This window comes from Borostomias antarcticus (genome assembly GCF_949987555.1).
Source record: "Borostomias antarcticus genome assembly, chromosome: 5".
Taxonomy (NCBI): Eukaryota; Metazoa; Chordata; class Actinopteri; order Stomiiformes; family Stomiidae; genus Borostomias; species Borostomias antarcticus.
In genome coordinates, this window is record NC_140238.1 from 18,024,948 (window position 1) to 18,039,396 (window position 14,449).

At 42.1% G+C, this 14,449-nt stretch overlaps 1 protein-coding gene across 1 annotated transcript in view; it reads left to right on the forward strand.

Moving 5' to 3' along the window:
• begain (brain-enriched guanylate kinase-associated) overlaps positions 1–14,449 on the forward strand; it is a gene marked incomplete at both ends in the record, with an annotated part of 39,877 nt that overhangs the window by 10,268 nt on the left and 15,160 nt on the right. Inside the window, one exon of the mRNA XM_084438980.1 lies at positions 3,435–3,501. Coding sequence (XP_084295106.1) covers positions 3,435–3,501 — 67 coding nt within the window. The remainder of the gene's footprint in view (positions 1–3,434; positions 3,502–14,449) is intronic.

Consider the following 14,449-nt stretch of genomic DNA (forward strand, 5'->3'; position numbering starts at 1 on the left):
ACAATATAATATATCTATTGTTGAGTCACAACTCCTTAGATAGTTACCACCCCGGGGCACCCTGTTTTCAACAATCTAGACCAACACAATCTGAAACGAAACCAAGGCAAATACCAAGCATAAAAGGATTCGTTTTTCAACGTACCGTGAGTTTAGCCGAGTGGAACCAACAAGGCGGACTTCTCCGAACCAATGCGAATAGGCGCAAAGAGAGAAGATTTTCCAGAGCTCGCTACTGCTCCGCACGTCTGCTTCCTTCGTTGTCCACTCCAGGCGAATCTCACAGCAGCCGATCCCGTCCCGAGTCGCCAATTGTAGTAGAAGTTTCGAAAAATGAAGTATTTGCCCAGGTTCGCTCAAAAAGGTTCAGTCAGATTTATTAAGAAAACAATACGATTGCAAAAGGACCTCAAGATAAAACACAGAGTGGTTCATCAGAACAGAAGTGAGCTTAAGCTCGCCTAGTACCGCCTTATATGTGCTCAAACAAGGATGTGATGCAGCCGACATTTGGTTGGCTGACTCGTCTATACGTCATCGTAAGGTGACGGATATCAAACAGTGGTCGAGGGATGAAAAGAAAAGCGCGGTACACTTTGAATATAGACAAAGGAACAAAAGGCCTGAGCCAGGACGGGAAGGACGAAGTGTGAGGCTTTTCCTGTCCTGGTGAGACAGGGGTCTGTCTTAAAAGAAGAAGTGAGGAAGACAGAGGTTTAGGAGGTGTTTGGAATTACAAAAGAGAGAGAGGAACAAAGGTTTTAAGGTGTTTGGATGTAAATTCTATAACACCATCCACACCCAGCTGTCGCAGCCCACGCCCCTGCAGGCCCACCATCCAGTGGCTGCAGACAAGACAGCAAGCCAGGTGAGCACTCTCTCTCTCTCTCTCCAGTGACATCAGAAACCTTGTTCTAGTTCAAGTTGGTTTGTGTATAATGATGGAAGTCCTAGGCAACTTGAAAAAGTGCATTTGACATTTGAGACTTGTTTACTCAGATCCTATCCTCTCTCTGTTCTTTCCCCTCTTTCTTTCTCCTAACCTAGCCTCCAATGGACATCCTCAAGATCGCCATGATGGAGGCAGAGATCGACCCCAGCGATGAACCCATGGTGCTTGACTGCAAAGAGGACCTAGATGTCATCGAAGAGTTGTAGAGTTATGAGTAATAGCTGACCTAGTTCTTCTCACTCAGCCATGTCCATCAACATGTGGGGTCTGCTACACCATGTGTGCCAAGTCCACGGTCATGAGACAGTTGTGATTGATGGGTTTCAGCTAGTTTCTTTCACCAGGCAATCAGGCTACTGAACAAAGGACACTGGTGACCTGTAGCATACTGTTGCATAGACTGCACTTAGTACTGTATACTGATCACTTATAACACTGAACATTGAGATAAGTATCGAGTAACAGGCTGAGCACTGTTATTATTGGGTAATGAGCCTTACTGAGAACTTAAACACTGGACACTTGTGTCTGAACGCTGCTATTACAATGTCACACATTGTATATTTGAGTAACGAGCCGAGTACAATCAATGCTAGAGTACTGAGTACTGTGTTTTAAACATTGCATATCATGGTGAGTTCTGCTACTACTATGTTGCACATGCGTGTATTTGTATTTGTGTAATCATTGCCATTGTAATTATTGTGTGTAATTATTATTATTATTAACATTGAGTGTAATTATTGCCATTGCCGCCGCTTGTGTTGAGAGGGAACAATCAATGTGAGCAGCTGATACAGCAGGCCTGCTCCTCATCTGAGCACAAGCCTGTCACTTCTGCAGGAGATATATCTTAAAACCTTACACCAATCACTAATTTTGAAACATCAACACAAACTCAGTTATTGGGAGTTAGTATTGTTGGGATTGGTGTTGGGGGGACTTGGTGATAGGGAGGTTGCAAAAGCAGCCTTTTTGTAAGCAGCCTGTTTCTCCTATGAAGTGATATGAGACTGTCTTTTTCAGGACCACAGTTCTTATCAAAATTATTCTTGTTGAATGTAGCCAGTAAAGGCTTACTGAATGTTAAACAAAAAAATGGGGACACACTTGGAGTTCTATTTGACTATCTAGCTAACTTAATGCAATGGGCCGATTTCCTGTCAACTGCAGAGGTCACGTGATTTCCTGTCAATTGTGGAGGTGCCTCTTGCGCATGCTCACAAAAAACAACGGATTTCCTGTCAACTGCGGAGGCGCCTCTTGCGGAGGTCGGACATTTTGTCTGCAGCCAGGTACTCTTGGAGAAATGTAGCCTACTTTATTTGATTTTAAAGTAAGTTGGGGACCATACAACTGAAGTCAACAATATTTTAACTTCCATGTGTATTTCACAGTAACATACCTGCTGCTATACAACAATTTGATAGGAATATGCAAGGAAACAAATCTGCGTTGAGGGCATAAAAAACGCACGCATCACCACCGGACCCTGGCTTGAGGCATTTTGTCTCTTAGAACTTTACTTGATTACCCCTGCACTACGCTAATCTTTTCTACGCTTCTATAGTCCTACTATCCTGGAGCTCAGCTCTCTAAGTGATGAGTCAGATGTTAGTTCTGTACTCTGGGCATTCCTCTGTGTTTCCTCACATAAAGGATCATTCACACCCACTTTGATCACATTACATGGACTTTTGGTTTCCACATGCTCCACTCAAGGTTTTAATCTTATCCAAACCCTTCTGGAAATATCCCAATGCACGAGCCAGAACCATCCACTAATTTTCTTCAGATTTTGGATCATTGCCTGAGATTTCTGCTAAATTCTCTTGGAAATGGCCACTAAATGGTTGGGGAGCTAAATATAAATACATAAAATGCAGACTAGTTCTACACAGACTGGTTCTAAAAAGACTGGTTCTACAGAGACAGACTGGTTCAAAACAGACTGGTTCTAAACAGACTGGTCCTACAGAGAGTGGTTCTAAACAGACTAGTTCTACACAGACTGGTTCTAAACAGACTGGTTCTACAGAGACAGACTGGTTCAAAACAGACTGGTTCTAGACAGACTGGTCCTACAGAGACTGGTTCTAAACAGACTGGTTCTACACAGACTGGTTCTAAACAGACTGGTTCTACAGAGACCTGTTCTTATTTATTTTTTATTTTATTTTTATTTAACCATTATTTTACCAGGAAGTCCCATTGAGATCGGGAGATCTCTTTTACAAGGGACCTGGCTGAAATGGCAGCAGCAAATAAAAGATACAGTGCATCAAAACAGACTGGTTCTACACAGACTGGTTCTACAGAGACCTGTTCTAAATATATTGGTTCTACACAGACTGATTCTACACAGACTGGCTCTACACAGACTGGTTCTATACAGACTGGTTCTACACAGACTGACTCTGTGAGGCCTTATGGAAGACCACTCTATCTCCATGATAAAGCTATTCTTCTTCCTCTGTGGTAGGATCCAGAGCAGTTATTCAACGCTGCAGAGGATCAACCAGGATCTGGAGGACAAAATGCACAAGACGGTAAGACACTCAAGAACACTCTGGGGGCCACTTTGGACCAGTTTGGGGCCACTGCTGGTATTGTCATATCATATCATACAGTATCATATCATATCAAGGGCCACTTCAGCATTTACAGTAGGCACAACAAGAATGCACGATATTTCTGGTGTTTTTTTATTTCCATTACTAACATCCAGATTTCCAATACTATAGAATTGGGTTTTTATTTCAATTGTATATGAATGTGTAGTTTGAAAGGGAATGAAACAACTAGAAAACATAATTACATAAAAAAAATAAAAAATAAAGAATTTGGCGGGTCGGAATACATTATATTTTTTACATCATGTTGGGGCCTGAGGGAGGGGGGGGGTGGAGGGCCGGAAATGGCCCCCGGGCCTTGATTTTGACACCCCTGCTCTAGAACATCCTGGTACACTCTAAAACGCCTTAGAACACTATGCTATCTGGTGCCTGCACATGGCCCCAACCAATGCCAACCACCTCCCAACACCCAACATTCTGAAGTTGTCAGTTGTTAGAATGTTGGAAGTTTAAAATTCAACTGCAAAATCTATCCAACTAGCGCCAATAATCATCAACTAACATGGCACACCAATCCAACTTTGGTAGTTGGGGCAGTGTGCACTTTAACTCTCTGGTGCAACACAAACACACTTTTCACTGACCACTCCTGTACATCATGGCTGATGGTTGTGATCCCTGCAGCTCAAGCAGATCAAAATGATTCTCATGTTGCTGAGTTGACACTACTGGTTGGTGCAGAGATGCCGATCTGTTTACCTTCTTAACTACAATACTCCATCTGATCACACCCTGCCAGACAAATAAACAAGTCGATGGCTTGATAGCTATTGATTTACTCTGCCCCACAGCCTGTATTTGTGACTTTTACAACTGTGCTCTTTATCTAGCTTAGATTATTTGAAGGAAAAAGGGCCTTGAAATATTTATGTGTAGTTTCAGGCTTATGGGCTCCTGCTGACCTGTTGGCAAGGTTACGCATCAGTGCATGGCTGGGCTCTGACTGAATGTTGTGGGAGAGCTGGGACTCTTCATCCCTGCTGGAGGGGCCATGATTGGAACAGTTATACAACGTTTGAGGAGTTCGAAGAGTTAGTGGAGAGAGGAGGACAGGAAGAGAGAAGAGAAGACAGTGGGGAGAGGAGGAGTGTTAGAACAGAAGACGAGAGATGATGAGAAAGAAGAGATAAAGAGAGAAGAGGGGAGAGAGGAGGAGAGAGGAAGAGGGGGGAAGAGAGAATTATCATAATTGATAATGAAATAACACCACATCAGAAATGTAGGCTATGACTCAACCAACCTAACTCTCTGGGCCGTGCTGGTTGGTCTCTGTCTTTCATTTTTTCATCTCTCCGTCCCTCCAACTTTCTATATATCTCAATTTATCCATCTCTCCATCTCTCTGGACTGTGGTAAGAGATGAGAACTCTAAGCTGATCGATGGCTTCACACCAACCTTGCGGAGAGAGCCACTCTCACAGCCATTACGTGATCAAAGACTGGAGCACAATCAATGTCCGGAGTGATCTGCTCGTCACCAAACCTTGTTAGAAAACTATTACAGCCAGCATAACCCCAGCCAGGCCTCAGGGCCTCTCTACCCTCAGATCCCAGTGGTGAGACAGAGCAGGCCCATACTCAGGACTGATCAGGGCCATAATGGGTTCTGGCCTCATCAGATATCAGAGGCTTGGCTCATCTCCTACTGTAATGAAAGAAGTCTGTGAGCAAAATGAATTTCTCCTCTCCGGTGATGGATGATTAAGCTGTTTCCGTTGGGCCGGCTAGGGGCTAGAGGAGAAACCTGGTGTAGGAAAGTAACGACATAGTGCTAGGGCATTAACGACTTCAGATTTTTTCAGGTCGACTTATCTATCAATAAAGTCGAGTCGACAAGTCGTGTGATGACGTCATCACAGTCAGCACACTTACACAGCGGAGGAATAGCCTAGCCTACATAGATACAGCAACAACAACAACAAAACACCATAACATAATGGCCTGGGGGGTATTCCACAAAGCTGGCTAACTGAGTAAGCCTGACTTTTGCAATGAGTAAAACCTGGAAACTCTTCAAATCTGGAACATGGACTGAAGAAAAAAAATAGCTTTCCGGGTTTTACTTTGTGCAGAAGTCAGGCTTACTTAGTTAGCCAGCTTTGTGGAATACCCCCCTGAAGTAAGTCAGCAATGTGTGCATTGGTCACGGCATTAGCATAGCTCACGTAAGGGGGAGTAATTATGGCCGTGTGGATTTACTAACTGAGAAGACAAACCTGATGAACGTCGCTATCGTTTTTCACATGTGCAAATTGAATTTGCGAACTGAGCAGACAATCAACGCTACTTGTCCACATGTGGTATTGCGAACGTAGCTAACTAAGCAAACACTCGTGAGGAACGTCGCCGCTGTCATCATCGGAAGGTAATATAAGCTGCTAGTTGTCTTTGTTAGCCTACTCCAAATAAGCACAACGTTTATCTTAAGTTAACCCGGCTTTATTAACTCCAGTTTACAACACCCAGAGCAGCCGACATCAAGCTCAACTCCACACAGACTGACTGCGCATGCGTTTTCCCGCCAAGAGAGGGCAACCCAGAATACCGTATATCCAGTAGTATATACGCATAGAGAATACATGTTAACAATCTCATTATTCTATTTTTTTTTTTTAAGAAATAAAAAACTTTCAACATTGCATGAAGTATAAACCACTCATACAGTGACTAAAACAAAAATGTTTTACATTCCCTGAGTAGTCAACATAAGTTAGGGAAACATTTGAGAACCTACATAAAACAAAAGTGCTTTCAATGTTCCATATCAACACACACTTTAACCCAGATCCCATTGTCCTTCACTGAGTGCTTTTAAGAGCACAAGAGCCGATGCTCCCTTTTTTGTGAGACAGTCAGCGAGTTGAGATTTTGTGTCTGACCAACGCACCTCCTTGATCATCTTGCTTTGTATGAGCTCCTTAATGCTGCTGATTTCCAACCTAAATCTCTTCTCTGTGACTTGTTTTGTGGACTTGAGGGCATCGAACAGAGAGTGGTTATCAGTCACACAGAGTACAGAGGGGGCATTCAGTTCAGCATGTCCAGGAGTGAGCTCAGAAAAGAATGTGGCCAGAAAAATGGCATTGTCTATCCCATCTGACATGGCAAGAGTTTCCCCTGCAATGGTACTGCGGACCACTCGCCTGATTTTCTTGGACTGCCAACAGAGGGGGGAAAACTTCCCTCTTTCTCCCATAAGTGTTATAAAAGTACCTCCCTGCGTACCTCCGTCTGGGAGGTTTCCAAATGAAGCATCACTGAAAACTATCAGGTTCAAAGCATCACTGTTTCCCAGATGTTGAAATCTGAGTGTCACCTTTTCAGACTTTAGCTTACGGATATTCTTATTAGCATCATGAATAGACTGTACTGTTGCCCCTTTTATATTAGAAGCTAAACAACATGAATCAAACATAACATCAGGTCTTAGCAGATCGTAACTGCTCTCTCTCAGATTCGTTAAGGAGTTAATTTCTCTGTGTGGCACGACCTGCTTGTATGGGAATAGGCTGCAGGTTCTCAATGTAACTTTGTTCATGTACCTGGACTTCACCGTTAACAGTTACAAAATCCATTCCTACATAGGAGAACTTTTCATGCTCCTCACGCCCAACCTGGAATGCAGACTTTAGTTGAGGGATCACATTGGATGAAAAGTTTGATGAGCCTGCCCAAAGAAAATCATCTACATGACATGCAAGCACCCCAGTGACCTTACATTGCTCATCCAACCAGTAAAAGCGGCGGCGGTATAGCTCAGTTGGTAGAGCGGGTCGTTCAGTGATCGTAGGGTCGGTGGTTCGAATCCCGGCTCCTCCTGACTACCTGTCGAAGTGTCCTTGGGCAAGACACTGAACCCCAAATTGCTCCCAATGAGCAGGCAAGCGCCTTGCATGGCAGCTGCCGCCATTGGTGTGTGAATGGCGCTCCGGGCCAGTGTAACAACTGGATAGGGAGCGCGTTACAAATGCAATACCTATACCTATACATAAAAGACTGCCGGATCCACCTGTGACACTCTACCACCAGTACTCAGCATGATTTCCTTCACTTTGTTGTACCAATAGTGATGCGTCTGCAAGACCATAAACACATTTCTTTAGTTTCCATACAACATATTGACATCCTGCCTCTAAGGGGGGGCGGATATAAATATCCCTGGAAAGCTCCATACCCTGCAAGAACGCAGATTTGATGTCCATAGAATGGACTTCCCATTGGTTTTGACATATCACTGATAACATAAGTCTCAGCGGATCTAAGGCACAGGTGGGGGAATCTTTCTGTAACTCTTGAATATTTAGCTCTTCAAAACCTCTGGCAACCAGTCATGCTTTAGGCACAATACCCTTGGGAGTTTCCTTAAGACTACAAACCCATCTGGTGGAAATACATTTTTGACCTGCATCTTCAACTTCCTCAAAGACATTATTATTGTGCCAGTTCTTTATTTCGGTAACACTTTATAATAATGATCAGTTATAAGGCATTTATAAAACATTTGTTAATAGTAAACTAATCATTAACAGATCATTTATAAACATGTATAAATGATTCATAAATTATTTGTAAATATCTTAGTTAAACATTCACAAATGATCTGTAGATGATATATAAAACATTTAACAATAATGAGCTAATCATTAACAGATCATTTATAAACATGTGTAAGTGATTCATAAATGATTTGTAAATATACTAGTTAAAGATTCACAAATGATCTGTAGATGATTTATAACACATTATCAACATTACTTGTAAATGATGTGTTCATTAATTAATGTTAGTTAAAATGTAGTAAAACATTTGTAAATGATTTTAAGAATGCCTTATTTATTTGTTTTTCATGTTATCAAATGATTTGTTAAACATTTACTAAAAGTCTACAAATCATTTGTAGACATTATTGCAGCCCCAAAGACCATTATAAACTACTAGTTAACAAATCATTTATACATGTTTATAAATGAGTCATATATTATTTATAAATACACTAGTTTAACATTCAAAAATGATCTGTAGATGATTTATAACATCATCAACAGTATTTGTAAATGATTTGTTCAACATTAAATAACATTAGTTTATGTGTAGTAACTCATTTTTAATTGCTTTTAACATTTTACACCAATAACTAGACGTCTTTGTTTTTCATGTTTAACAAATGATTTGTAAAGGTTTTTGCATGCGCTAATCTAAAGTGTAAACTATGAATGTCTATAAAACATCTATAAATCATTTGTAGAGGTTTTTGCATGCGTCAATCTAAAGTTGAAACTATTTATCATTTACAAATGTCTTATGGACTTTTTCTTCACCTGTTATAAATGATGTGTAAATGTTGTAGACTGCTTTGTTCCTTTGTGACATCAAAAAATAACTACAGAATGATGAAAATATAATTTTTTACAAATGTCCATAAGACTGTATCCTGCCGTTGTTTTCGTCTTAAAGTTCTCTGCCATGTCACGGAACTCTGCATTATTCAATTCTCCTCCATTATCACTGTAGCGTCTCTGTGGGGGGCGGTGGACGCTGATCCATGTATGAAGGGAAGAGTTGACTATTTCAGAGGACTTCTTGGTTTTCACAATGTTTCCAGCGCTGAAACGTGTAAACTGGTCAATGATATGGAGGCACCATATGCTTGGTTCCAACTCGTGCAAGTCCACTGCGACTGTTTCATTATACTCTGAAACAAGAGGCAAGCCCACAGTAGTAGGCTTCGGCTTTGTCTTGCTGTACCTCTGGCATATGTCACAGTCCTGTACTATCTGTGGTAAAACAGTGTCACATTCTTTGTCTTTATTTCCCGAGCTGCGGATGAGTCGCTGTAGTCTTTCTGCAGAGGCGTGACCGAACGGTTTGTGCAGTTTCAGAAGAACTTTGCGTTTCTCATTTGAGGTCATATTTTCTGTGACTGTAAGGACCTCATCTTCATTCTGGCTGTTTTCTGCAGCTGTCAAGGCTTCAGTTTCAGTTTAATTTGTTCCTGTGTCCTTGTCTCTGATATCTATACAGTAGTGTCCTGAACTGGTGAATTCAAGAGGGATATTCTGCTTAAACATCACAGCTCTATCATTCTCCATGTCCAATATGGTTCCTGCCCTTTTCAATGAAGTCTTACTTAGCAGCAGTGGAATATCAGCTTTGAATACTTCAGTTTCCACTCGACATTTTTTCTGTCCTATTTTGGCGGGCAGTTTCACTATTCTGGAGGAATGTACTATATTCCCATCTACAAAATGGAATGGTCTGCAGCTTGGAGTTTCACTTTGTGCCATCTGGTTCACTTGGCTTTGTCTGAGATCAGTGACAAAGCTGTCCAACCATTTTTCTCCACACACTGTACGAGTACATGCAGTGTCAATGATGGCAGTCCCTAAAGACTCAGTCAGGAAGATCTCTGATTCAGACATTGAGGCTTTTGTAAACAGTGTGATGTCCCATTCCTCTACCTTTACATCTTCAGTTAGCTTTACTTGTTCGTTATTCTTGTGAGGACAGTCTTTAGCCCAATGGAACATGCTCTGACATATAGCACATTTTGATCTCTTGCCGAACCTATCCAGTGGGTTGGTACCCGGTAATGGTTGCCTTTGTTGTCCAACCTGCTGCGTTGTTTGTCGTTTGTTTCTTCCTTGTGAACGTTGCTCTGTGAAGAACGCTTCATCGTTTACTTGTATTCCATTTGATGCGCTAAAAATCCTCTTCAGTGCGGATTTCATTGCAGCAAAAGTTAAATCCGTACACGCTGTCAGCGCCATTTGCCTATTTTTTTAGTCTAGACAAGCCGTGTCCAAAAGTTTAAAAACTAACACGGCGTCAGGAAGAGTCATATTGTACTTCTTCATTCGGTTGTATCGCTGTTCAAAGTCAATCACATAGTCCGCCATAGACACTGAGCTGTCCTTTTTGATACATTCAAAATAAGAATACGCATCATATGCGCGATCTCTCTCTTCTTTGAGAAACATGCTATCTAGTTTTGCTATCAGTGTGTCCATACCGGTGTCTTTGTTCAAATCTAAGGCGGGTATTTCCATGCCGATGTCCCTTGCCCTTCCTTCAAGCACCAGGACGACAGTGAGGGCTTGTTTCTTCTTATCAAGGTCAGTAACCAGCTTCCAAATGTCAATTCATTTTTCCAACACTCGTATGGTCGAGTTTCGTCGAACTTCGGTGGAACTTTATATTTAGCAGTAGCCATCTTCTGCTAACCATCCTCTGCTACCAATGTTAGCCTACTCCAAATAAGCATGTTTATCTTAAGTTAACCCGGCTTTATTAACTCCAGTTTACAAACACCAGAGCAGCTGACATCAAGCTCATGCGTTTTCCCGCCAAGAGAGGGCAACCCAGAATACCGTATGTACAGTAGTATATACGCATAGAGAATACATGTTAACAGTCTTATTAGCTCCGATATGGCTAGCGAGCATAGTCTCTCCCTGTCAGTTGAATTGCCGCGCTCCACATACTACATAATAGAGAGATCAGCAGCATGCAGCAACGTAGTTAGCATAGCTAACGTAGTGTATCAGCGCAATAACTCTCATGAGTCTGGCATTGAGACTATCTCAAATACAGAAACAGAGAGAGAGAGGGAAAAAAACATGACTTTTCTGTTAATGCCCTACGACATACATGTATAAAGGTGTAGTATATACTGTAACTCTAACTGTATACATCTAACCATCTCTCTCACTCTCTTTATCTCTCTCTCTCTTCTCTTCCTCCCCACCCCCACACATTCCTCCTGTTTAACGTATTCCAGTCCTATGAGATGATTTGGAGCATGGTTGACTTTTCAAAGAAATTGACTGTCCCTGTTTCTAGTACATAATCATGGAAGGGAATATTAAAGGTTTGCGTAACAAACAAGCCACATTGGGATTACCATTCCGTTTCATGTCATATGATGGCATTTCAAGGGTAAAATGTCCTACAGGAACTGTTCTTGGCAGAAATCAGACACACTGAACAAAAGACATTCCATCGAAATCGACGATGCAATTAAAAGTTCTGAAGAGACACAAACACTTCGGTAAAGGTCATGTGAAGGTCATGTGAAAGAGAAATTCAATGTAAAAACTGGCAGAGCAGAAGGTGAACAAAGGAGGAGGTATTTTAACCAGGGTTTCTGTTAGAGAAAATCGGTATCGGTCAATGTGTCCGGGAAGATTAATCTTTTCCGGACAAACTGGAGAAATTCCGGTCATTATATTATAATATAATATTAGGCCTATTATAGGTGTTTGTCGCGGTGATTGGCCGTTGTGTAGCTTATATATGCCATTTATTGTCTTATTTCGCATCTGTATGATTAAATGTGTGATAGGCTGTCATGATTCCATGCGCTAGGTCTATATGTAATTGCACAGCCACAAAAAAAGTCACCTTTGAATTGCGACTGTAGGCTGGAACATGAATTTTTATTTCAATTGCATGAATCAGATTTGAAGATGTAGGCTAATTGGTTTGGGATTCGCAACAGTAATATGTGTTTACTAATTTCTCTTTCCAGTTTTAGCCTACCATTTTTATCAATAAAACAGCGTCGTTATAACCACGGACATCGCAGTAGGCTATGAGGATGAGGAGGACATAACTGTTGAGAAACAACTGATAGGCGGGCTGGGCTAAATAAAGAAATGCCACAATGCATGTCTAGATATAGAATTTTTTTATTTAAAAGTGCAAGAGGTTAGGCAACATGTAGGCTTCTCGTAACATTTTAATTTAAGGCCTACGGCTGCGCTGATTGGAATTCATAGGCTAGGCCTATAGCCTAATTTCGGCCTTTTATCCGATAGGCTAAAATAGAACGAAACTCTTTGAAAATAAATATAGACTACTTAAATAAAGTGTGAGAACCAACGTGCATAGGCTAATTTCCATTCGATATTAATAGGCCTATGCATTTTCGCCATTTTCGCCTCAAGCTCCATCGATCAGGCTCCCTCTCGCTTGCTATGGTGGCCCGAACCTAGCAGGAGAGACTATCGAACGCAGCCTACTGCCTGGGACTAGAACCTTGCAGGAGAGGGTATGGAACGTAGCCCACTGCCTGTGACTAGAACCTAGCAGGAGAGGGTTTGGAATGCAGCCCACTGCCTGGGAGTAGAACCTAGTTGGAGATGGTTTGGAACACAGCCAACTGCCTGGGACTAGAACCTGGCAGGAGAGGGTTTGGAACACAGCCAACTAGGGTTGGGCGGTTTTTCGGGAATTACGGTATACCTGCGGTACTATTACATCTGGACGGTGTAGTCAGCAAAACCGTCTAAAGAATTATGCTATTCTGAATAAAATATATTATTGTTGTTGTTATTTTATTATGATTTAATCGTGTTAAATTGTCCACTGCTAAATGAGGTGCAGCAAAAACATATACTGCGCATTACGATGGCCTACTGTGAGAACGTGCAGGCCCATCGACCAGCAAACTGCAGCCTAGTATAGTTGGTGCCTTCGTGAAATTGTCTAAATATAAGAGGGACAGCGTGCGCTGGAAGACATGCACTGGTGCAAATAGCAATTACCTTGCAAAGGGAATGGTGTCATTCCACACGGTGGAGAAGAAGGAGTTTAAAGAAATGGTGGAAAAACTCGATCCGCAGTAGGCCTACGAGCTGCCCGGGAGAAAGTATTTTTCCAAAAAGGTAATGCCCGACCTCTACAATAAAGTTCGAGCAGATGTGCAGAAGCTGGTGGCCGAGGCAGATCACTACTTCCTAACAACTGATGTGGTCAGCGCGCAACATGACGCCATACATGTCGCTCACTTTCCACACCATCACACCGGAATGGTCTCTCTAATCAATATGCCTGCAAACAGCGTTTTCCCTGAGCAAACACACAGCTGATCATCTTGCTAGAGTCTGCAGCGGCAAACTGGCAGTTGAACGACTCTAAACCTGCTGCAATAACAGATAACAACGGATTGGCCGTTGCAAACCTGAAATGGCCATGGCTTAACTGTTTCAGCCATAACCTAAATTTGGCTACCAACGCAGTTACAGAGCAAAAGAAAACAAGTCGGCGCACCCTCGGTGTATGTATCACTGCTGCGTTCTCTCACAGCTGGTGTAGGAAGCAAGATCTCGTAAGAAGCAGGTGGAACTAGGACTCCCAGATCACCAGCTCATAATGGTAAATAAATCAATCAATCAAAATCAATCAAAGCTTTATTTGTATAGCGCATTTCATACCCAGAGGCAACACAATGCGCTTTACAGAGGACAGGGGAGGTGGGCATACGACCTACCCCTACATATTCCAGAGGGAAGCAAAAAAACAGTATCACCCGGGGGCCAGAAAAGTGAGCTGTAAAAATTCTTCACTGAAGTAAAAAATAGAGTAAAGTTATGTGAATAGCCTATCAAATTAATTTTACATTAGCTTACAAAAAGACTACAACCTACTGTTCTCTCTCTGTCCCCCTCTATCCTAGCCTGGTACGACCATCCCCTTCTCTCTCTGTCCCCCTCTCCTAGCCTGGTACAACCATCCCCTTCTCTCTCTGTCCCCCTCTCTCCTAGCCTGGTACGACCATCCCGTTCTCTCTCTGTCCCCCTCTCTCCTAGCCTGGTACGACCATCCTGTTCTCGCGAGCTCACATTCTGTTTCACTTACGCTATGTTCACACAGGCTTACAACTCCCTGTATTTTTCCACTTCGAGGATTAACTTGATGTCGTCAATCATCTACAAACTCATCATTACCAGACTCGGATTGTTTTTCACTGCCGTTTTTTTCGCGTTTGGAAATACATCGGAGTGAATGCAGCTGACGGCTAACTATGGCTAACTATAAACAGCGAATACGTAGGCTAGTATACAATTACAGATTTCGGCTA